General features: G+C 46.8%; 1 protein-coding gene across 4 annotated transcripts in view; it reads right to left on the bottom strand.

Annotated features, from left to right (window-relative positions):
• HNRNPM (heterogeneous nuclear ribonucleoprotein M) overlaps positions 1-25,103 on the bottom strand; it is a 170,041-nt gene that overhangs the window by 15,809 nt on the left and 129,129 nt on the right. For 3 of the 4 annotated variants that reach the window (XM_030217975.1, XM_030217973.1, XM_030217976.1), the window contains 2 exons: positions 13,837-13,881; positions 2,565-2,660 (listed from right to left, as the gene is read on the bottom strand). In XM_030217975.1, the coding sequence (XP_030073835.1) occupies positions 2,565-2,660; positions 13,837-13,881 (141 nt within the window). The remainder of the gene's footprint in view (positions 1-2,564; positions 2,661-13,836; positions 13,882-25,103) is intronic. The other variant, XM_030217974.1, reaches the window with a different exon arrangement.

Below are 25,103 nucleotides of genomic sequence, written 5' to 3'. Positions count from 1 at the left end.
AGTTTATTCTGTCTTTATACACATGGGTTCACCTGATCTTAATTTCACATCCCCACTGGGCCTTAAACTTCTGGTCCCACCTGAACCTTTAAGATTGAGAAGAAAAGCTTAGCTTAGTGTCCTTGTAATCTCTGGGCCTTTGTCCTCAATTCCCCGTGCCAAGTGGCTTAGCCTGTTTCAACTACATTTCTTCTAGTACCAGCTGGACTTTCATTCTTTTCTTCGGCTACCTTTAGCCTTGTTATGGGCCACAAATGTTTTCTTTTTTGGAGAGCAGCTGGGATTTCTTTGTAGGTGTTTACAGATTATATTACTGGCAATTCTGGTAGGCAGCTGCCTTTTTGCTCTAGAATTCCTCTTTCATTCTGCCCTACCTAGATTAATTCTCGAGTCAACTTTTGCCCTTCAAACTTTAACAAAATCTTTCCTTCATAGACTCAGTGGCGTCTCACCATGCGGAAGATGTGGTACCTTGAGTAGAGGTTCATAATACAGCTGGCCTCTACATCTCACAATTAGGTGGGCACTGCAGTTTCATCATACAGCTCACTTCAGAAAGGAGAGAGAACTGCGGACAGGGCTAAAAGGGGAAGGGAATGGGACTTGACATACTGCCTTTCTGTGGTTTTTACAACTACAGTCAAAGCAGTTTACATAGTATATACAAGTACTTATTTGTACCTGGGGCAATGGCAGGTTAAGTGACTTGCCCAGAGTCACACAGAGCTGTAGTGAGAATCAAACCCAGTTCCCCAGGATCAAAGTCCGCTGCACTAACCATTGGGCTACTCCTCCAGGAAGAGATGGTAGATTGCGCAGAGGGGAAGGATGGAGGGAAGACAGTGAAAAGAGGAAGAGCAGCGGGGACAGAGAGAGAGACAATGGCATTGGAGTGGTAGCTGAAGCCCCACCAGCCGAAGAAATCTGCTGCCTGAGTCCCCCCCCCCCCCCCCTCCACCCCATACTGCCTCAGGAACAAGGAAGTCAGTGGCATGCCTCCAGCCATCAACGCTTGCAATCCCCAAAGTTCATGCATAAACTAAGCATGCTCGAGGAGTGGTGGTTAGAGACACCCTGCTGACTTCCTCGCTCCTGAGGCAGAACAAGGAGGAAAGGGGCTGCTTTGGCAGTGGATTTCTTCAACTGGTGTGGCGCAGCATCCCTACCAAAAAAGGTATGATACCTAATGGAGGAGTAAATGTGTCCCTCCAATGAACTGCTGGCTATGGGGCCTTTAATTGTGCAATTAAAATTTTTAATCGAAATGCAGCCCTAATTAAAACACATTCTACCAGAGGGCAGGAAGTTTTGTGGGCAAGTGCTTTGGTACTGCTCAGGACATTTGTAGAGCAGTGGGCTGTCCTATTTGCATTCCTTTGCTAGGCACTAACCGCGTAGATGTTCTCGATCGTCAGAACACGGCTTTTGAGGCTCAGATATTTGAGTCGTGGCTGAGGGTCTCACCCTTGATTCTCACTGCTTTGGTTACTTCCCATTCATTTATGCCGGTCTAGAGGGACATTAATGGAGAAATTAGACTACCTGCTAATTTGCTTTCCTTTAGTCCCTCCAGACCAGCCTAGAACCCACTAGTACTATTACCTGGCCTTCTGCGCTTTCAGTTATCTCCACAGGGATTTGTTTCCGTATACTTCATGAGGGAATGCTGCCTTAAGTGTATTTTTGTAAAAAAAAAAAACCCCACATAAACCTCTAAGTGATAGAGTGTGCTATTTTTGTGGCGAGTAGCCAAGGAACCAAAGAGAATTGTACAGCTCGTTTTCAGCAGCGGATTCTCTGGGACCGCTCTTGCTGTTTAAGGCAGCTGCTTCCTTTGCAGCGCACTGTTCCTGCACATCATGTGGGATTTTGAAGCCATGGGAGAGAAAGGTTAGGAGAGTTTTGTTAGTTCTTATTCTATTTATTGTTCTACTTGTTATGTTCATACTGACTCTGGAAGGGACTGCACAACTTGTATGCTCAACCAGAATTCTGCAGTTCAGTCTCCAGCCGCCCTCTGGTAACAGTGAATATAACTCATCCATCTATGCAGGTCTGGAGGGACTAAAGGAAAGCAAATTAGCAGGTCTAATTTCGAATTCTACACATTTGAGTCATATAAAATTACCCCCTGAATGAATAAAAATGTACCTAGAAGATAACTATTATGTATTCTTTTTATATTTATAATGTATGTTTGCATAAGTTCAAACACAATTTTCATAACTACTAACATTACATTTCAGTCTACTTTGGTTTTAACAAACCCTACAATGATTAACATCACAAAAGCAAGTAATGTAACAATCTCATTTGACTGGATGGATACAATCCACACCTGTGCTGAGCAACACTTAATTCTCAGAAAAATATGAATTAACGCTTTTGTAAAGTTGTCTAATAGGCACTCAAATGTTATGATATAACGGTTGCTGGAAGTAGATGTTTTTGTATTTATGAATTAAACAGACTTCATAAATGCACAAAAAGTCTTGCTTCTTCATAAATGCACAAAGTGTGTTGCTTAAAATCCATGTTATCAGACAAACCATGCTTCTGCTTACCTATTCCTCTATCAAGAGCATCTCCAAAAGCTCGAGTCATACTTATGTCACCCCTGCTGAAGTCTCTCTCAAATCCTCCCATTCCTCGTTCTAATTCTACGGAAAATGAAATTATCAAATGCACAATAAAAAAACAATGGATATACATTTTATTTATTAGGATTTATTTACCGCCTTTTTGAAGGAATTCACTCAAGGTGGTGTACAGTAAAAAATAAATCAAACATAAGCAATAGGCAATTACAGCAGTAAAAATATTCAAATAATAATACAAAGTATGGCATAGTATACTACTTTGTTTATGGGGTCTCTTGGTTCCAAATCTATCTCTATAACGTCATACCAAGAGCAACTCAAATGTTCTCACAGCATATAGTTGCCTTAATGTTTAAACTTCAATTAACTGGACCTCAATGCATCCACCCTTGGCAATTCACCTTCAGGTGAATAAGCCCTTTTTATTATAAAAAGAACGCTTAGATAAGATACCTGTGCAAAAAAAAAAAAAAAAAAACTCTGTTACAGAGAAAAACCATTGGAAATCCTCTATGCAAATAACCACTCACTGTGAGAACAAAACACGTTAATGTTTATGAACTCTTATCTTAAACTGTTCTTCAAATACTCTAACAATAAACACTTTCCTGAGGATCCCAGCACTTTAACTGACCACCCTGGATCCAGCCCCCTACTTATCTCTTGCTCTGCTTGTATTTACACTGCACTGTGCTGTGTTGTTCTTTGCAATCTATTTAGCCTGTCCCAGCTGGCTGGTGCGTTCCTAGCTGACTTCCAATGCTGATTCCTCCTTCTGTAGATAAATGGTAAAATTATGTTATACCTGATAATTTTCTTTCCTTTAACGCAGCAGATGAATTCAGGAACTAGTGGGTTAAGTCCGCCTACCAGCATGTGGAGACAGAGATAAACTGAAGGCAGTGATGCCAGACAGCCAGCGCCTTACTCAGTTAGTATGTCATTCGTAAGCATTTGCAGGCCAAAAATATGAAACCAACAACAACCAGAAACCATCCTCACTATGAAAAACAGAGAACCAAATAAGAACTTCGAAATAACTGCAACTTGATCCAGAAAGCGGAATCCTTTCCGTGTTCCCATATCTGTCTGAACTCTGCAAAAGAGAACCCGGAAGGAAAAAATAGCCACACTGCACGGAAAATGAAAAACCCGTCAGCTGAACAAGGGAGGGATCCTGGATTCATCTGCTGTATTAAAGGAAAGAAAATTATCAGATAAAACATAATTTTACCTTCCTTGTCACTTGCAGCAGATTAATCCAAGTGTCACATCCGTCACTCCCTCCGGCTGCTCCTCCGCGGGAAGCAGGAGCTGGCATCCGCCACGGCGAAGGCCGGCTTTCTTGAGGCCACGGCGGGGAGCCGGGGCTCGCCGCGGTGATGGCCGCCCTGTCCGAGGCCGGCGATCGCGGCTGCCGGACTCTCGATCGCCGGCTATGGGGTCTGTGCTTGCGCCAGTAGGGGGAATGGCGCAGAGGCGCGATGGCCGGCGTCTCCTTCACTATTGGGTGCGGGAACCCAAAGCTCCGCCTCAGAGGAGTTAGATTGGGAGACCAGTGCTGTAGTCCCGCCTGGGAGGTCGGACAGAGCCAATCAGAAGGGTTCTGTCGGTAACCAGGTTCTGATTGGCCGGCTATGTTTACGGGGGCTGGGTGGTTGAATGCTGACAGTATTTAAGGAGCAGGCCTGAGATAGGACATTGCTTCAGGTTCTGTTTCCCGAGGCCAGTCTCCGTTTGTTCCAGTGCTCAGTTGGTTTCCTTGCTCTACTGGTTTTGACTTTTGGACTGTTCCTGGTTTACTCTGCTAGCCGCCTGCCTTGACCTTTTGCCTGATTCTGACTACGCTGTTAGCTGCCTGCCCTGACCTGTTGCCTGTTTTTGGACATCTCCATTTTTCCATCTGCCCTCTTCTCTCCTGGTTCCAGTCTGGGTCAGTTCGTCAACCCCGCGGTTCCAGAAGTCCCGTTGACCGCCTGCAGCTGGGGGCTCAACCCTTGGTGAACGGCGGTCGCCGCGGGTGAAGACTTGGGGTTGCATGGCTGTCCTTTGAGGTCCTTCGGGGCCTTGCGGGACCTAAGGGCTCACCTTCCTTGCGGACAAGACACCAAGAACTAGTGGGATGTACCAAAGCATTCTTTAAGTAGGGTGGGAAGCCAACGCTCCCCGCGCCAGCACTCCCGCCCCAAAACTCGCATCCTTCTGAGCAGACACATCTAGCCTGTAATGCTTCGCAAAAGTATGACGGAATGCTCAAGTAGATAAGACCAATGCCTCCGCCCAAGAAGCCACCTGTGCCCGAGTAGAATGCGCCTTCGGGGCCACTGAAGACGCCAGCCCTTATAGCAGATATGCCGCTCCAATGTCTTCCCTAATTTAGCGAGGAATGGAAGCCTTAGAAGCCGCCTCACCTCTTTTCGATCCCAAAAAGAGCACAAACATGATACGAGCTTCGAAACTCGTTAGAGATCTGCAAGTACCGAAACAAGGCTCTGCGCACGTCCAGGAAACGTAGCAAGGCAAACTCCCCAGGATAATCCTCTCTTCGAAAAGACGGAAGCTAAACCGCCGACATGGAAAGTCGAAACCACTTTAGGTAGAAATGACGGCACCGTCCGGATAGACACCCCTGCTTCAGAAAACTGCAAAAAAGGATCTCTGCAAGACAAAGCCTGAATTTCAGAAATCCTCCTAGCCGAAGCAATGGCCACCAAAAACACTGTCTTGTGTTAGATCCTTCTCAGAAACCTTATTCAACGGCTCAAACGGTGGGGGCCTGGAGGGCTCGCAGTACCACATTCAAATGCCACGCCGGGCACGGCTGCTGCAGAAGAGACCGAAGCCGAAGAGCCCCACGTGGACTGGAATGTCCACCTGAAAAGGCGATTCAGCATGCAAAGCACACCATGCCGAGAAAGCTTTCCACACTCGCGCGTACGCTGAAGTAGCCTGCTTCCGTGCCTCCAAAAGAGTGGCAATGACTGGTCCTGAAAATCCCTTCTTCCTCAGCTGCTGCCTCTCCATAGCCAGGCCCGTAAGACCAAAGCGGGAGGGATTTTCCATCTGAACTGTCCCTTGATGCAGCAGATCAGCAGTCACCGGAAGTCGCAATGGTGGCTCAGAGTGCTCTAACGAGATCCGCATACCACAGCCGTCGGGGCCAGTCTGGGGCCACTAGAACGACCGGCCCCCGATGCCACCCTATGCGGCAAAGAACTCTCCCTATCAGAGGCCACAGAGGAAAAATATACAGTAGCTGTTGTTCCAGCCATGGCTGCAGAAGAGCGTCCAATCCTGCGAATCCTGGCTGCCGTTTGCGGTTGAAGAACTGGGGAACTTTGGCATTGCAAGCCATAGCCATGAGATCCATTACTGGTCTTCCCCAACGTTGACAGATCAGCCGAAAAGCCAAGTCTGACAGCGTCCATTCCACTGCGTCCAAAAGAGTCCGGCTGAGAAAATCTGCTTGAACATTGTCTTGAACCGCAATGTGCGCTGCCGACAGACTCTGAACATGCGCGCTTCCGCCCATACTAGAAGATGAGACGCTGCCACTGCCAAGGGAAGACTGTGAGTGCCTGCTGATTGATGTAGGCCACCTTCGTGGTGTTGTCAGAGAATACACGAATTGCCTGCCCCTGTAGAAGGTCCTGAAAACTACGCAGCACATTCACGAAGTTCGCAACTCCAGACGATTTATCGGCCAAGTCGCTCCGAGAGGGGTCCATGATCTCTGGGCTACTCAATGAAGACAATGGGCTCCCCAGCCTGCAAGGCTGGCATCCGTCACGACTACCACCCAATTGGGAGACGCCAGAGAGACACCCTTCTGCAAACTGGCTGACCGGAGCCACCATGCGACTGTCCCTGGCCCAGCTCAACCAAGGAAGGCGTTGTTGATAATCCAGCGACATCGGTGACCATCTGCTCAAAAGGAAATTCTGAAAAGGCCATCGAGTCTCGCAAAATCAGCATACCCCGTGCTGCAAAGGCCTGCCGCCAAACACCATTTCCCGCATCGGGAACAGTGTTTTACCGCCTCCGCTGCCATCGCCCTCCCCCGAACAGGAACCCACAGGACTTACCCCGGACCGGGAAAGCGCGGGAACTGACAGCTGAGCCGAAGGAAAAAAAAAATCTCCAACTCCACTTCGAGGCAGGCTCAGACAAGCAGGCAACAGAAAACAGGACTTGGACAGCAGTAACACAAACCTGCTCTCAGCAAAAACACACTTCCCTGTGCTTCTCCGGAGGCAGAAACAAACAGGGAAGGAAAGGAACAGCAAAAGCCTGTTCAGAGGGAACTTGAGGTGCAGCAGGGACCCAGCAACTGTGTATGCTGCCAAAGGGGATACCACCAGTCCGCCACCCCTGGCTCAAGCTGGCCACCGGCCCAGGAGCACCCTCAGAGGCCTTGGGCCCAGGAGCTGGAGAAAAAGCCATCCACCACCTGCTGAGATAAGAGACATACTAACTGAGGAAGGAACTAGCTGTCTGGCATCACTGCCTTTAGTTTGTTTATCTCTTAGCTCCACCTGCTGGTAGGCGGACTTAACCCACTAGTTCCTGGATTCATCTGCTGCAAGTGACAAGGAAACTGTTTATTTCTTCTCCTCTTGGCTTTTCCAGACTCAGTAGCCCTAGGTCAGCCTCTTACCTTCAGAGCAGAGGTAGAAAAGTACCCTGTGTAGCAGTAGTATAAGCTCAGGGGAAAGCCATTCCCCTGTCCATGAAACACTTTCCCTCTACAGGAGCAGCTAAGATAGATGTCCTCTGTCCCTTGGCACTAAGGGGGAAGGATCTAAGAAGGCTTGTCCCCAAGCTTATAGATAGTAATAAGATCACTGTTCCTGCGCTTCCCAGTGCCTTCCCATGCCGTTTTGAATACCATTTTTCTCCCACTCTACTGCCAGGGACTGATTTGCCCAATCCACTGCTCCACCGTGACAAGTACTCTTCCAGATATCCCCCAAACAAATGGCCACCACGGGCTATACCCTGGACATGCCCCCCACCCCACATACGGAGAACATGCACACTGACACAGAAACCCTGTTACACAGCCTGGCCCAGGAGCTTTCCAGTCAGGTCAAAATGCTGTACAGGATATTCCATCTGCTGGAAACAGAATATTGAGCATGTGATGGTTGTACAGTGCCTAGCCTAATTGTAAGAGCAGAAGGCTGAGAATCAGGAAATCCCACTGTTGTTCTATCTGATTTTGGTAACCAACCCTCCATTGCCTCAGGTACAAACTTAGATCATAAGCCCTCTGGAGAAAGAAAAATAGGTACCATACCTGAAGGTAAGTAGCCTTGAGCTACAACAGAAAAAGAAATGAGCTAAATCCAAAATTCCTTCCCTCCCCCTATATTGGGCAAGTATCACCAATTCATTCTCTCTCTCTTCTGCTGTGGAATAACCCATCCATTCTAGAATGGTCTGGTGGTTGAAAAAGAAGGTGAAATTAGGCCTTACCTGCTAATTTTCTTTCCTCTAGATCCTCCAGGCCATTCAAGACACTTGGGTTATGCACTCCTACCAGCAGAGGGAGACTGAGAACACAAACTTCTTATACAAGTAGCCTGTGCAGACCTTCTACTAACCAGTAAAACAGTAAAGCACAGGAACAAAACACCTCCACCTAAACAAAACCACTGAATCCAAACTCAGATCTCCTCCCCTTAAGACGGGGGAATTCAACTGCAGATGGGCACAAACAGTACCACACACTGCCCTTAGTAAAACTCCAAGACCCAAATCACAGGAGCTACTAGAAATATCAGCAACTGTAAAGAAATTATCATACTGAATTGTCCGATACACTGGGTGGGCTCTTGAAAGGTCTGGAGGATCTAGAGGAAAGAAAATTAGCAGATAAGGCCTAATTTCACCTTCCTCAGCAATCCTCCAGACCGTTCAAGACGCTTGGGCCGTACCAAAGCAGTAAACACATCCAAGGGTGGGACCTGCGAAGCCCAGAGGACTGCAGCTCCAAAACTGGCATCCTCCCTTGCCTGTACATCCACTCTGTAATGTTTGACAAAAGAATGCAGGGAGGACCACACCGCCGCTTTACAAATGTCCACTGGTGGAACAAAACTACTCTCTGCCCAAGAAGCAGCCATCCCCCTAGTGGAATGCAATATGTAAGTCGAAGAGATGGCATCCTTCAACCACAAAGCTATAGATGCCTTAGAAGCAGCCGCTCCCTTCTTGGGCCCCCATGAAGGACAAATAACCTGTCCGAAGACCTGAATTCCTCCGACCTGCACAAGTAAACCTTCAACACACTGCGCACATCCAATTTCGCCAAACGACGCTGAGAAGCATCCCCCAAGACCGGCAATGATATCACCTGATTGACATGAAAGGAGGATACCACCTTAGGCAAAAACGAAGGCACTGGACGCAGCGAAACCTTTTCCTTAGAAAACCACAAAAACGGAGGCCTACATGAAAGAGCCTGAAGTTCCGAAATCCGGCGAGCCAACGATATAGCTACCAAAAAGACCACCTTCATAGTAAGGTCTTTTATCAAACAAGACTCCAAGGACTCAAAAGGAGAACTCGCCAAAGAGTCAAGAACGATATTAAGATCCCACTGAGGAACTACCGGCCGCTGAGAAGGACGAAGCAACTTCACCCCCCTCAAAAAACGGACCACATCCGGGGAAGACGCAACCGACCTGCCCTGCACCTTACCCTGAAAACACGCCAAAGCAGCCAGCTGCACATTCAAAGATGACAATGAAAGGCCCTTCTCAAAACCATCCTGCAAGAAATCTAAAATGCACGACACAGAAGCTGTCGAAGGGACACATGCCCGATCCCCACACCAATCTTCTAATATGCGCCACACACGCACATAGGCCAAAGATGTCGAACGTTTGCGAGACTGCAGCATCGTCTGAATCACCTGAAGGGAAAACCCTTTCCTTATCAAACGTTCCCTCTCAAGGGCCACAACGTAAGAGAGAACCGATCCGGCATGACAACTAGACCCTGATACAACAGCACCAAGCCCCCCAGCCGCAGAGGCTCGTCTTCTAACAAGCACATCAGATCCCCAAACCACGGCAGACGCGGCCAATTCAGAGCCACCAACAACACCGGACCTGCATGACATTCTACCCTCTGTAGGACTCGACCTATCAAGGGCCACGGGGGAAACACGTACAGCAATACCCGCTGAGACCACGGAAGGACCAACGCATCGATCCCTTCCGCTTGCGGATCCCGACGCCAACTGAAATACCAAGGAACCTGAGCATTCTGTGCCGACACCATGAGATCCACTACTGGCATTCCCCACTTTAGAACTATCTGGTCGAACACCGACCGGTGCAGAGACCATTCTCCGGGGTCCAACATGTGTCTGCTTAGAAAATCCGTGTTCACGTTGTCTACTCCGGCCGCTTGCGCTGCCGAAATCTGCACTAGATGCCTTTCCGCCCAACTCATGAGCAGAGCCGTCTCGATTGTCAACCGCGGACTCTTTGTACCGCTCTGCCAGTTGACATACGCTACCACTGTCGCGTTGTTGGACATGATTCTTACCCCCTTTCCGACCACACTTGAGCGAAACGCCAACAGAGCTAGCCGAATCGCCCTCGTCTCCAACGGCTGATAGATCACTGAGCTTCCTCCGTCGACCACCGCCCCTGCACGGACTGACCAAGACACTGAGCTCCCCAGCCCCGCAGACTGGCTTCCGTTACCAGAATCACCCACTGAGGAGGTTCCTACAGCATGCCCTTTTTCAGATGGGCTGAGCACAGCCACCACTGGAGACTACGCCAACAAGCACCCCTCAATGGCAACCGCAATTCCAAACTGTGTACCTGAAGAGACCACCGGGACAACAGAGCCGCCTGAAGCTGACGCATATGCGCCCTGGCCCCTGGTACTACCTCTATTGTCGCTGCCATGAGGCCCAGAACCCTAAGTACATTCGAACCGTCGGACTCTGAACGGATATTAACAGCCGGACCTGCTGCTTAAGAGAGACGATCCGAGAATCTGGCAGAAAAACACGACCCACTGCCGTGTCAAACCACACTCCCAAGTATTCCGGACTCTGCGACAGGATCAACTGACTTTTGACTACATTCACTACCCATCCGAGTGATTCCAGAAACGCGACCAACTGAGCCGTCGCCGCCACACTGTAAGCCCGAGACTTCGCCCAGATCAGTCGTCCAGATACGGATGCACCAGAATTCCCTGCCTCCGCAAAGCCGCTGCTACCACCACCATTATCTTGGAGAAGGTGCATGGAGCCGTTGCCAGACCAAAAGGCAGAGCACAGAACTGAAAGTGCCTCCCTAAAACAGCAAAACGAAGGAAACGTTGATGGGCCTCTCAAATCGGCACATGCAGATACGCTTCTGTGAGATCCAGTGACGTGAGAAATTCTCCCTGACGAACAGCCACTATGACCGAGCGCAGAATCTCCATGCAGAAGGATGGCACCTTGAGCGTCCCATTGACCCTATTGAGATCTAAAATGGGTCGAAACTGGTCCTCCTTCGGCACCACAAAGTAAATGGAACAACCACCCATTCCCAGCTCGTGCCGAGGAACGGGTACCACAGCTCCCAACTGGATTAAGCGACCCAGAGTTTCTTGAATAGCCTTTAACTTGACTCGAGAGTGACAAGGAGAGGGAAGAAACAGATCTGGTAGCGGGTGCTCGAACTCGAGTGCATAACCGTCGCGAATGACCTCCAGCACCCCACTGATCTGAAGTAATTTGGGTCCACCCCTGATAAAACAGACGAAGTTGCGCCCCAACCTTCACCAGAGGCTGGACCCGCACACCTTTATAAGGAGGACTTATTACCATTTCCGGCACCTCCGGAGGAGTCCCAACCTCCTCGACGACCCCCTCGAAAGGACTGCGTCCGTTGGAAAAAACGGCTTTTAGAAGGAGACACAAATCTGCCCGGCCTGTACCGCCTCGGGTCCTTAAACCGACCTCTAGCCAAAACACCTCGACTAGCCGCCTTAGGCTGTAACTCCGGCAACCGTGAGACCTTGGTATCCCCAAGACCACTCATCAGTTTATCCAAGTCCTCTCCAAACAACATAGAACCTTTGAAAGGTAGAGAACACAACTTTGCTTTAGAGGCCGCATCTGCCACCCAGCCCCTAAGCCAAAGAGCCCTGCGAGCCATCACTGCCAGAGCCGTATTCTTAGCCAAAGCCCTTAGCAAATCATAAAGGGTGTCTGCCAAAAACGAAGACCCCATCTCCAATTTGGCCAGGTCCTGAACCAAACCAGTCCTATCTAACGCAGGCTCATCCAAGAGCTTCTCCGCCCAACTGAAACAAACTCTGGCTACCAAGCACCCACACACAGAGGCTTGCAAGGGCAAAGCCGACAAATCAAAGCTGCACTTCAGAAATGACTCTCGCTTCCTATCCTGAGGATCCCGTAAGGCTGTACCGCCATCCACCGGAATGGCCGTAGCCTTAGTAACCGCCGTAACCACCGCATCCACAGTAGGTGGTTTCAGCAGGGTCAAATCTTCCGGAGGCAAGGGATACAGCCGCGCCATAGCCCTAGACACCTTACAAGCAGCCTCTGGCACAGACCATTCCTAAAAAACCATGTCCCTAATGTCTGAATTCATGGGAAAGGAATGGGAGGATCTCCGAATCCCCTTAACCAAGGGATCTACCTGGGGTCCATCCGCAGAGGGAGTGGCCGCTGGAGCAAACTTCAAAGTAGAGATCACCTGATCAATGAGCTCTAACTCCTCCTCCTTATGAAAAATGCAAACCGAGCTCTAACAACTCCTCCTTATGAAAAATGCAAACCACTGAAGTATCTTCCCCAGGCCTTAGCCCATCCTGATCCTCAGACACATCTAAGAGATCCTCCTCTCCTGGGTCACTCCAAACGTCTGAACCAGGCAGAGAAAGTATCTCCATAGGCTTCGAAATATCCACCCATGGGCGCTTAACTACTACTACTACTTGACATTTCTAAGGCGCTACTAGGGTTACGCAGCGCTGTACAATTTAACATAGAAGGACAGTCCCTGCTCAAAGGAGCTTACAATCTAAAGGACAAATGTACAGTCAGTCAAATAGGGGCAGTCTGAGCTAGCAGCCTCCGGGGAACAAACAGCCTGAGAGGGGCCAGCTCTCCAGGCATTATCCAGAGACCAAACAAACTCAGGGGGGAAGCCAGACCCCCCCCCCCCCCCCCGCTGAAGCCCCAACAACACTTCCCGCAGTCTCCGCGACGGACCCCCCTCGCTCCCGAGGCGGCAGGTCCATCACGTGATCCGCAGCTAAACTAGGCACACTTCCCGCCACACACAAGTCCCCCGGCGCCGGTATGGAATGTGCGGCCAAAAGGGCAGCGCTTCCCGCCAAAAACAACTCCGTCAAGGCCGACCTGGGACGCACAGCCAAAATGGCCGCGTTTCCAGCAAAAACTGGCCCCGCCGTTGCCGGCCTGGAATGTGCGGTCAAATCGCCGCCCAACACCTCTGCAGACTCCGGGGAAAGCACAGGGGGCAAGAGCGCTGACAACGTAGGCTCCCCACAAAATTTACATTGGCCACCTTTCACTTCAACGCCGGCTTACACATAATGGCCGCGAACACAATAAAAACAAACAGTTGCTTTGTGCTTTGACAGACTAATAGGCAACACCACCTAAGGCAAGAACGCCCTTGAAGACGTTTTATCTCTGGACTGCCACAAGAACGGCCAAAATAGCCGCCTTTTAAAAACGTTATTTTTTTTTTTTTACCTCGTTGCTGATGCCTAAACACTTCAAGGGTACAGAACGAGGTCTGTAGCCGAGGTCAAGCAGTCCTCCAGAGGAAGAGCACAGGGGGAGAGACCCGGCCACCTGGGTGTGACACCCCACAGGGAATAAGAAGCCCCCTTAGGACTTACATCCTGTAAAAGAGATCCAAGTGTGGGTTCTCTAACATTTACAACCCAACCTAGAAACCCCCAACGGGCCTACCAGACTGAGTACACTGCACAGGCTACACATATCTACCCTCTGTTGAGACTGAGAAAATACTGGTTAGTAGAAGGTCTGCACAGGCTACTTGTATAAGAAGTTTTAGTGTTCTCAGTCTCCCTCTGCTGCATAACCCAAGCGTCTTGAACGGTCTGGAGGATTGCTGAGGAATGCAGGATTTCCTGTCATGACACTGGAGCAGTTCTATAAGTAAAAATTCTATAAACATGTATTTCAGCTTACCTCCCATTTTGCTCATGGGAAAACCCATTCCATCTATTCCCATTCCTAGAAAAACAACATCATTTTATTAAAAAAAAAAAAAATGCACTGAATTCATAAAAATACTTCAAATGTGAGTTCTAATAAAAGTGAAACATGTAAATGCCTCAGAGAGAGAGTGTGAGTGTGGATTTACACTCACTGCTGCAAGTGATATCATCACTGCCTGGTGGTTCACCACTTTGTTCATCAGGTAACTCTTTTTGTATATACTATGTGCTGGAATTCAGGTCATAAGAAGAAGATGAATTGAGAATTAGTAAGTTTAACCAATAGCCAATGCTACTAATAACACAGTCTATAAATTTGCACGTACTTCCTTAGCGTCCCTCCGGACCGGACCAGGATTGGACTGATGGGTTGTGCTCGCCTACCAGCAGGTGGAGACTGAGAAAAAACTCTGACTCTAGAGAGCCAATAGGAGCCCTGGCCATGTGACCTTAGCCTCAGTATTTTCTCAGTCTCCCAGCAGGTAGGAAGTGAGCCCATTAGTCTCTCTCCTTTTCTCTTTAGATATTACAGATATTTGTGATAATTCTTCTGTGCCTGGAATCTTATTTAGAGGCTTGACAGGGTTTCCTTTCTCTTCTTTCTTTGACAGCCTCGGGGGTGTTAAACTCGGGTGTCTCGAGTCCACCCCCCTTCCTCCCCATCTCCCTGGCTTAGCAGGGAAGGGCCGTCCCTTTCTCTGGAAAGGTGTACCGTCTTTGGGAGAGGCAGCCACTTTTAACAGGCAGCTGCTTTAAAAGAATTAAATCAAATAAAAGGAAATTCAAAGAAGCAGCCTTTCTTTCCCCAGACTTCAAACGAGCAGGCAGCTCCAGTGTTTTATTATGATTGAGGGGTTATAAAAAAAAAAAAAAAAACAAACAGAAGAAAATAATTCAGTATCTGTGACTTTAAACAGCGATTTTTCTCGTCAGATTTAATTTCCTCCATTTTCTTGCGTTTTGGCGGCGGCAGTTTAAACAAATGAAAAAAAAAAAAAAAAAAAGAAATGTGCGAACCGCGTAAGCGCGGCCACCTGTTTTTTCCGATATGGCTTAAAAGTTCAAACAGCTGCTGTCGGTCAGCGTCGCGCAGTTCACGCAGCCGGAACGTGTAAATTTTGCTCTCCCTTCAAGGTTTCTTCGGGTCCGGTGCTGCCTCCAGTTTTTTCGGGGCCTTTTTCGCCGGCTGTTGTTTCTTCTCCGTTCCACTGGGCTCCGCTTGTTCGGAGGTGTCTGGCGCGCTGTCGACGATCGCCACAGGGCCAGTGGAGCGAACGGCGGCCATTTTGTTTCTCCCTCCATCTTATCAGTCGGGGATCTCTCTGCTGAAGGTAAGGCTGCAGTTCATAGAGCAGTTCGGCTCCAAGATGTGTACACTTTTGTATGTGCTGAACGGCGTATTCTAAAATGCTCTTCACATCAGCAGGCAATATTTGGTTGAAAGGGGGCTCCTTTCATATATGAATATATAACAAGCTTTTCTTCTTTTAAATTTCTATGTGTCACGGGGCTGTTAACACTAGTTTTTTCTGGTGCTCAGTCATTTTTCATTGCCTGGTGGAAAATCTACATCTTATCATAATATCATAATTCATTTCAAGCATTTTCCTCAATAGCTGTAGTATTATACAGTGTTTTAAGAACTTTAGAAACTTTCTCTATAGGCATAGAGTAAATTTCTGTCTTTCTCATTCCCTGGTGAATAGGACTACATTGTCTAAGAGTCAATTGATTGGTACTTTGCAATTCTGACCATAATATATTAGTTCCTTTCAAGCATTTTACTCCATGCCTATGATGTTATATAGTGTTTTAAGAACTTAACAGACACTCTCAATGGCTGTAGTGTTATACAGTGTTTTCTTTTTCCGACTTTAAGAAGCCTTCTCTAGAGGCATACAGTATATTGTTCAGATGCCATGGGGATATATCAGCTCTTTCATATTCTCTGAGGGACAGTCCTGTCTACCAAGCTCCCAATCACTCAGCTGCCTTAGCAGGCATGCTTTATTCATGTCTTCCCTTCTTTTCCAACTGCCTTGAAGCCTCTCATTTTTCATTTTAGCTTTCTTCTGGTTTTTACAGGACATATGGTCACTTAGAGAATAAAGTCATCCTTTCACTTAAAGATAGTGGACGGTCCTCAAACCATCTACTCGTGTTTGTCTCTACTCTATCAGTTCAGCATTGGCAGATTATAAACATCCTGGTTTGGTCCAGTATGCCTATACATACCATCTGCTATCTCTTCCTCTTCCTTAGAGACCTGATGTTATATCAAGCTTTCTTGAATTCAGATACAGTCTTGTCTACACTGCCTTCACCAAGTGGCTGTGGCACAACTTCACTTTTTTCGTTACAGGTATTTGCCAAGTTTGTCCTTTTTCATTTTCATTCTATGCGCCTTCAGTCCAGAGTGTTCTTTCAATTGGAAGGGGATTCACTCACTTCCTGTGTATTTATGCCATAGGTACATAAGTATGGTTATGCTGGGTAAGGCCTAAAGTCCATCAAGTCCAGCATTCATATCTAATGGGCATAGGTACATAAGTTTTGTCATTCTGGGGAAGCTCAAATGTCCACCTTTCTACAGCCAGAACAGCATTAAAGGAAAAAAAAAAAAAAAAAAAAAACCTCTCACGAGAGTATCGAACAGAAATCTCTGCTCCAAAAGCAAGGCTTTGCAGTAATTCTGCAAACTAACGCATACAATATTTGCCATGGCTGTTCACCACTAGGAACACTGGGGACCCTGGGCCTAGGTTCGGTGTTTTAACCTGAAACAAGCTCAACATTCATATCTATTGGGTGTGAGTCTGGTACTACTACTACTTAACATTTCTAGAGCGCTACTAGGGTTACGCAGCGCTGTACAAATTAACAAAGAAGGACGTTCCCTGCTCAAAGGAGCTTACAATCTACATCTCATTGAGGGAGGACGCATGACCGTGGTACGTGGATTAGTGGTATGTGGATTAGGGAGATCCAAGAAATTACAGGCCGGTGAATCAGACGTTCATACTGGGACAATTTTTTTCTGTCCGGAGCGTACTACCATAGCTGGTGGACTCCTATATTCAGAACTTTCTATATTCAGAACTTAACCAACTATGGAACGCCATAGAGATAGGGTTGGAGTTTGTAGCCCTATTTAACTGGTGTCCTTGGTCACCCTTCCTCTTCTCCTCAGGATCCAGAGAATGGCTAGTTTTTTGCTTATGCATTAACCGGTCATTTTCAGCAGTACTCTCTCTTCCGTTCTTTTATAGATCTAAGAGGATGTTCATTGCGCTCTTAGGGTCATTTCATTCTTACCTAGACGACTGCCTAATTGGAGAAAGTCTTATCAGCAGAGTTCTCAGGTCACGCACCGGGTGTTGCATTTCTTACAGTCTCTAGGTTGGGTGGTGATTGTAGCCAGGCCTCTCATTTGATCTCTCATTTGATCTCTCATCAGATATCTCTGATTTTCTCTTTGTTTAGTCAGGTTGGCGCACAGTCTTTTGTCTCCTCTGCAAACATCCCAGTTTATATTTTTCTTGGTGACCTTGGGCCTTCGGCCATTTCCTCGCTCTATTCTGCAGAATGCAATTTTACTTTCTAATGCCCAAGAAGGAATTTTCCTTCATCCTATTGCGAATCTCAGGGTCATCAATCGCACTATTTAAGTGTCATCTAGTTATCTCAAGAACCTTAGTTCTGTCATTGGGATGCTTCGTGCAGTACACTTTTTGGCAGAAGCTTGTTTGTATATTTTTTTTTTCTGGGGGACCTCAGCAATTCGTTTTACCTTCGGGTGAATTTTGTTTTCCCTACTGACAAACAAGGCGGAGAGAGCTATGTTGGTCCTTGCCATGGCAATGGGTTATGTCATCCGCCAAGGAGGAGTTAAGAGTATATACTCTTGAGTTTGTACTCATTTTTTCTTAGTTGTGTCACCCTGCATTTAGGTGAATGGACTCATTTTTTCAGCCTTACTTCCTCACTGCGACACTTCAGGGCTATCTCTTTTTGCCTTCAGGCTCACGAACATTTCTTGCTTCTTCCGTTCAGCAACAGTCTTGACGGAGACAGGGACAGATGCCAACTTCCAGCAGGGGTTTTTCAACCTTCTTTATGCGTTTCTTCCGTCATCTCACTAGGTGTTTACGCAGAACCAAGGCACCTTTCTACATCCGGACCCCCAGTCACTCAAACTTATGGCGTGGTTACTGGGTCCGCAACATCTTTGATATTTTCGCAGGAAGTACTTCAAGTTTTAATTGCTTCCAGACAGAAATCTACATTAAAGTCCTATGAATCAAAGTGGTGACAGTTCACTCTGTGGTGCTCCTCTCGCCACTTCATTCCACAAACAGTATCCATTTTGCATGTTTTGGAATATCTTCTGCATCTTGCGAAATCTTGTCTGTCTTACTCATCCATTAGAGTTCATTTGGCAGCTCTATCAGTGATGCATGATACTGTTGACAACCGCATGCTTATGCAGCATCCACTGTCAAAGCGGTTTCTTAAAGGAGTCCTGCATCTGTACCCCCCGTTTCGTCCACCAGCTAGGTGAACTAGGTGAACAGACTCTTAAAGTTCTGTTTTCTAGTAGCCATAACTTTTTCTATAAAGTTTTCCTCTTCAAGCAGTGTTTCCTAGTAACCATTGCAGCAAGTAGATCTATGTGTGGAATACTTCTACGGTTGGTAACTTCTTTTCGGTCTGCTGTAGTTTAAAGTTTTCACCTTTCCCAATCGTTTTTTTCTTATTGGTTTTGTCCTTCTAGCCAGTAGGCGTACAAGTTTTTCATTGTTTCTAACCCGCTATATCGCGAAGGATCAAGGAAATGAGAATGTCTATTTCTCTTCTCGCTGAGAGGGCAGTTCCACAGCGTATTACAACATATTCCACAACTTCAGAAGCGGGCTCTATTCTTACTATGGCGATTTTTGGTGCTCTCAGTGCACATTGGTAAGTTGGCAACTTAGTCCTACTTTCATTTTATTTTGCTCATTGGGAGACACTACATGTTAGTTGTCGCCAGGTGGCCTATGCAGCATGAACATTTCTCTGCAGTTTTCATAGGGTCCCTCCCTTCAGATTACTGCTTTGGTACTTCCCATCAGTCCAATCCTGGTCCGGTCCGGAGGGACGCTAAGGAAGGAGAAATTAGATCTTACCTGCTAATTTGCTTTCCTTTAGTCCCTCCGGACCGGACCAGGCCCCTCCCATGTTCTCTCTACTCTTTAGCTTCTTTTATTAAGTAGGAAGTGTATTCAGTAGGAAGTGTATTCATTCCTTTACAATTCGTGGAACAATACTATATATATACAGAACTTTACGTGGTCTATATCACTTCTCTGGTGGTTGCTGGTGAGCTCAATTGCTGGAATCTATCTATAAAACCTTAAATACGCCATACCACTTCTCTGGTGAGAGTTGTGGCTGAGCTCAGTTGCTGGAATATCTATAAAACCTTAAATATGATTTACCACTTTTCTGGTGAGAGTTGCTGGTAAGCTCAGTTGATGGAATATATATAAAATCTTAAGTGGGCCATACCACTTCTCTGATGAGAGTTGCTGGTGAGCTATAAGACAAGTGAGCCATACCACTTCTCTGGTGAGAGTTGCTGGTGAGCTATATTACATGTGAGCCATATCGCTTCTCTGGTGAGAGTTGCTGGTGAGCTATAGTACAAGTGAGCCATACCACTTCTCTGGTGAGAGTTGCTGGTGAGCTGTAATACATATTGGGCCATACCACTTCTCTGGTGAGAGTTGCTGGTGAGCTCTGATACTTGGCATTGCCGAGTGCTTTGTGGCTGCTAGGATTCCATACGGCACAAAAGGTCTTTCTTTCTTTCCTGCTTTGTTATTCAAATACTGAGGCTAAGGTCACATGGCCAGGGCTCCTATTGGCTCTCTAGAGTCAGAGTTTTTTCTCAGTCTCCACCTGCTGGTAGGCGAGCACAACCCATCAGTCCAATCCTGGTCTGGTCCGGAGGGACTAAAGGAAAGCAAATTAGCAGGTAAGATCTAATTTCTCCTTATAAGTCGTGTATGCTCCATCTTGCTGCGTCGTGACAAGAAAATATCCAATAGCCTCCCCAAAAAAGACGCCCGACACTGCAGGTTTCAAAATCATTTCTTCAGGGACTCGGGTTTAAGCATTAACTACCAGCGTTTTCCTCCTGCTGCTGACTTCCTTCAGTCCTTATCTCTACTTCATTTCAGTGCTGTTAGTTGTAAGGTAACTTATACTGGTGCCCTCTTTTATATGGGTCTCACCAGAAATCTAATTCTTCGTAGTGACATCACTGCAAAAAAACACACATGACCAATGATCCTCTATATGTACCACTTAAAGGCTCTTTTACACCTCTTATGCCTGAATATGTTCAAAGAAGAAAAAAGCAAAAGAAACTAGTGAAGTGTATAGTCTATGCACACAGACTGAAGTATATATATTTTTGTTTATATTCATCCTATCAAATAATGGTATTCCACTCTATTTCTCATTAAGTCCCTTCATTGGATCAACAGTCTGCAACCTATATATCCACCACTGTTCCCGACGAGTAAGCATCTCCACTCTATTGATCGCAGAACAGTTTCTGGCACCTTGTCTATCACAAACCACTGTAATTCACTGAAACTGTGTTGATGTTGCAAACAATTAAGTACCAACGAAGCAGTTATGGTCCTTGTTGTCAAACGACTTCTGTTAATCTTATTTTTATCTTTCTCTTTGTACGTCCCACATAATATAGCTAGCAAGGACATTTTATAATGTACACAACAAAAAAAGATTGACAAGTCGTATCGTGATGTAATGTATATTTTTGTTGGGTAGCTGTATATGTCCACTCACTAATGGTCACAGTCTGGGAATAAAATTGGCATTCTCCACACGGATGATGTAATCCTGTCTCCAAATGTTGAAAGATCTGCAGCACCATGGTATGAACTAGGTTGTTTCTCAAATTACGTCCTCGGGTGTATGCTATACATGGAGACTGAGCAAAGACTGGATGGAAGGTTAATACCTACCAATGTCTATGCAAAATTTGAGCTACCTGAGGAGCCAAAGTAGAAAAACCCAAAACGCATTCTTGTTTATCCATCTGTTCCTTAGGTTTATCTACCAACAACAGAGACCGCTGTGCATGCCAGGCTCTCTCATATGCCTGATGAATGCATTTTGTGGAGTATCCCCTTTCTTGACAACAAGGACTATAACTGCTCCGTTGGTACTTCAATGTTTGCAACATCAACACAGTTTCAGTGAATTACAGTGGTTTGTGATAGACCAGGTGCCAGAAACTTTTCTGCGATCAATAGAGTGGAGGTGCTTACTCGTCGGGAACAGTGGTGGATATATAGGTTGCAGACTGTTGATCCAATGAAGGGACTTAATGAAAAATATAATGGAATACCATTATTTGATAGGATGAATATAAACAAAAAATATATATGTTTCAGTCTGTGTGCATAGACTATATTTATTTAATTAATTTATTTTATTGCATTTGTATCCCACATTTTCCCACCTATTTGCTGGCTCAGTGTGGCTTACAATACACTTCACTAGTTTCTTTTGCTTTTTCTTCTTTGAACATATTCAGGCATAAGAGGCGTAAAAGAGCCTTTAAGTGGTACATATAGAGGATCTTTGGTCATGTGTGTTTTTTATTAGATTTCTGGTTGAGACCCATATAAAAGAGGGCTCCAGCATAAGTTACCTTACAATTAACAGCACTGAAATGAAGTCAAGATAAGGACGGAAGGAAGTCAGCAGCAGGAGGAAAACGCTGCTAGTTAATGCCTTTAAACCCGAGTCCCTGAAAAAATGATTCTGAAACATGCGGCGTCGGGCGTCTTTTTTGGGGAAGCTATTGGATATTTTGTCACAACTCAGCAAGATGGAGCATACACGACTTATAAGGTAAGTGCATGCGAATTTATAGACTGTGTTATTAGTAGCATTGGCTATTGGTTAAACTTATATCACTTTAAGTAGAAGGTGAATTGAGGAATAGTATCACCTGAATTCAGCACATAATATATACAAAAAGAGTTACCCGATGAACGAAGTGCTGAACCACCAGGCAGTGATATTATATATAAAATAACAGAGCGCCTCCATTTTGGTCCTTCTTCAGAAGCCAGAGTCTCTCAAAATGTTCTAAGTCCTTTCTGGTTTACTCATTGTTTTAGGGCCCTAGTCTGAGCCTAAAACAATAAGTAAACCAGAAAGGACTTAGAAAATTTTGAGAGACACTGTTTGGCTCCTGAAGGACCAAAACGGAGGCGCTCTGTTGAGCAGACCCAAGCCAACACAAAGAATTAAGTCTTTACTTGAAAAAATGAATACTAGATAAAATGATGCAAACGTTTCTTAAAAAACTATAGCATAAGAAAAAGAAAAAGCACACAAAAAATAGAAAAAGAATAAATTGGAGGTTTTTTTATAAGGCTGGTGAAGAAGTTCGTCCAATATAAAGATTACTTACATAGTAATTAGTAATCAATGAATTGAGCATCTGAAGCTTTTTTCCTCCATTAATAGAATATTTTCATTCTTAAAGAATTATATAGGCAACATTTGGTATAAACAATTTTGGAAGTGACTCGAATTAAAGTTGCAGCCATTCAGCTAGTACTGTACTAAAACAAAAATCTACTACATATATGAAACAGACACAGAAAACAGCAGCAGATAAAGCGAATGCTACATACCTGTAGAAGGTATTCTCCGAGGACAGCAGGCTGATTGTTCTCACTGATGGGTGACGTCCACGGCAGCCCCTCCAATCGGAACACTTTTCTAGCAAAGTCCTTTGCTAGCCCTCGCGCGCGCATGCGCGGCCGTCTTGCCGCCCGAACCAGCTCGTGTTCGACAGTCCCATATGTAGCAAAAACAAAGGCAAGGGAAGACACAACTCCAAAGGGGAGGCGGGCGGGTTTGTGAGAACAATCAGCCTGCTGTCCTCGGAGAATACCTTCTACAGGTATGTAGCATTCGCTTTCTCCGAGGACAAGCAGGCTGCTTGTTCTCACTGATGGGGTATCCCTAGCCCCCAGGCTCACTCAAAACAACAAACACGGTCAATTGGGCCTCGCAACGGCGAGGACATAACTGAGATTGACCTAACAATTTATCCAACTAACTGAGAGTGTAGCCTGGAACAGAATAAACATGGGCCTAGGGGGGTGGAGTTGGATTCTAAACCCCGAACAGATTCTGAAGCACTGACTGCCCGAACCGACTGTCGCGTCGGGTATCCTGCTGCAGGCAGTAATGAGATGTGAATGTGTGGACAGATGACCACGTCGCAGCTTTGCAGATCTCTTCAATAGTGGCTGACTTCAAGTGGGCCACTGACGCAGCCATGGCTCTGACATTGTGAGCCGTGACATGACCCTCAAGAGCCAGCCCAGCCTGGGCGTAAGTGAAGGAAATGCAATCTGCTAGCCAATTGGATATGGTGCGTTTCCCCACAGCCACTCCCCTCCTGTTGGGATCAAAAGAAAAACAATTGGGCGGACTGTCTGTTGGGCTGTGTCCGCTCCAGATAGAAGGCCAATGCTCTCTTGCAGTCCAATGTGTGCAGCTGACGTTCAGCAGAGCAGGAATGAGGACGGGGAAAGAATGTTGGCAAGACAATTGACTGGTTCAGATGGAACTCCGACACAACCTTTGGCAAGAACTTAGAGTAAGTGCGGAGGACTACTCTGTTATGATGAAATTTGGTGTAAGGGGCCTGGGCTACCAGGGCCTGCAGCTCACTGACTCTACGAGCCGAAGTAACTGCCACCAAGAAAATGACCTTCCAGGTCAAGTACTTCAGATGGCAGGAATTCAGTGGCTCAAAAGGAGGTTTCATCAGCTGGGTGAGAACGACATTGAGATCCCATGACACTGTAGGAGGCTTGACAGGGGGCTTTGACAAAAGCAAACCTCTCATGAAGCGAACAACTAAAGGCTGTCCTGAGATCGGCTTACCTTCCACACGGTAATGGTATGCACTGAATGCGCTAAGGTGAACCCTTACAGAGTTGGTCTTGAGACCAGACTCAGACAAGTGCAGAAGGTATTCAAGCAGGGTCTGTGTAGGACAAGAGCGAGGATCTAGGGCCTTGCTGTCACACCAGACGGCAAACCTCCTCCATAGAAAGAAGTAACTCCTTTTAGTGGAATCTTTCCTGGAAGCAAGCAAGATGCGGGAGACACCCTCTGACAGACCCAAAGAGGCAAAGTCTACGCTCTCAACATCCAGGCCGTGAGAGCCAGAGACTGGAGGTTGGGATGCAGAAGCGCCCCTTCGTCCTGTGTGATGAGGGTTGGAAAACACTCCAATCTCCACGGTTCTTCGGAGGACAACTCCAGAAGAAGAGGGAACCAGATCTGACGCGGCCAAAAAGGAGCAATCAGAATCATGGTGCCTCGGTCTTGCTTGAGTTTCAACAAAGTCTTCCCTACCAGAGGTATGGGAGGATAAGCAAACAGCAGACCCTCCTCCCAGTCCAGGAGGAAGGCATCCAATGCCAGTCTGCCATGGGCCTGAAGCCTGGAACAGAACTGAGGGACTTTGTGGTTGGCTCGAGATGCAAAGAGATCTACCAAGGGGGTGCCCCACACCTGGAAGATCTGTCACACTACACGGGAATTGAGTGACCACTCGTGAGGTTGCATAATCCTGCTCAACCTGTCGGCCAGACTGTTTACGCCTGCCAGATATGTGGCTTGGAGCACCATGCCGTGACGGCGAGCCCAGAGCCACAGGCTGACGGCTTCCTGACACAGGGGGTGAGATCTGGTGCCCCCCTGCTTGTTGATGTAATACATGGCAACCTGGTAGTCTGTCTGAATTTGGTGGGACAGCCGATCTCTGAAAGCCTTCAGAGCGTTCCAGACCGCTCGTAACTCCAGGAGATTGATCTGCAGATCGCGTTCCTGGAGGGACCAGCTTCCCTGGGTGTGAAGCCCATCGACATGAGCTCCCCACCCCAGGAGAGACGCATCCGTAGTCAGCACTTTTTGTGGCTGAGGAATTTGGAAAGGACGTCCCAGAGTCAAATTGGACCAAATCGTCCACCAATACAGGGATTTGAGAAAACTCGTGGACAGGAGGATCACGTCGTCTAGATCCCCAGCAGCCGGAAACCACTGGGAAGCTAGGGTCCATTGAGCAGATCTCATGTGAAGACGGGCCATGGGAGTCACATGAACTGTGGAGGCCATGTG

Source organism: Microcaecilia unicolor, chromosome 11 (assembly GCF_901765095.1).
Source record: "Microcaecilia unicolor chromosome 11, aMicUni1.1, whole genome shotgun sequence".
Taxonomy (NCBI): domain Eukaryota; kingdom Metazoa; phylum Chordata; class Amphibia; order Gymnophiona; family Siphonopidae; genus Microcaecilia; species Microcaecilia unicolor.
This window is presented reverse-complemented; position numbering and strand designations above follow the sequence as displayed.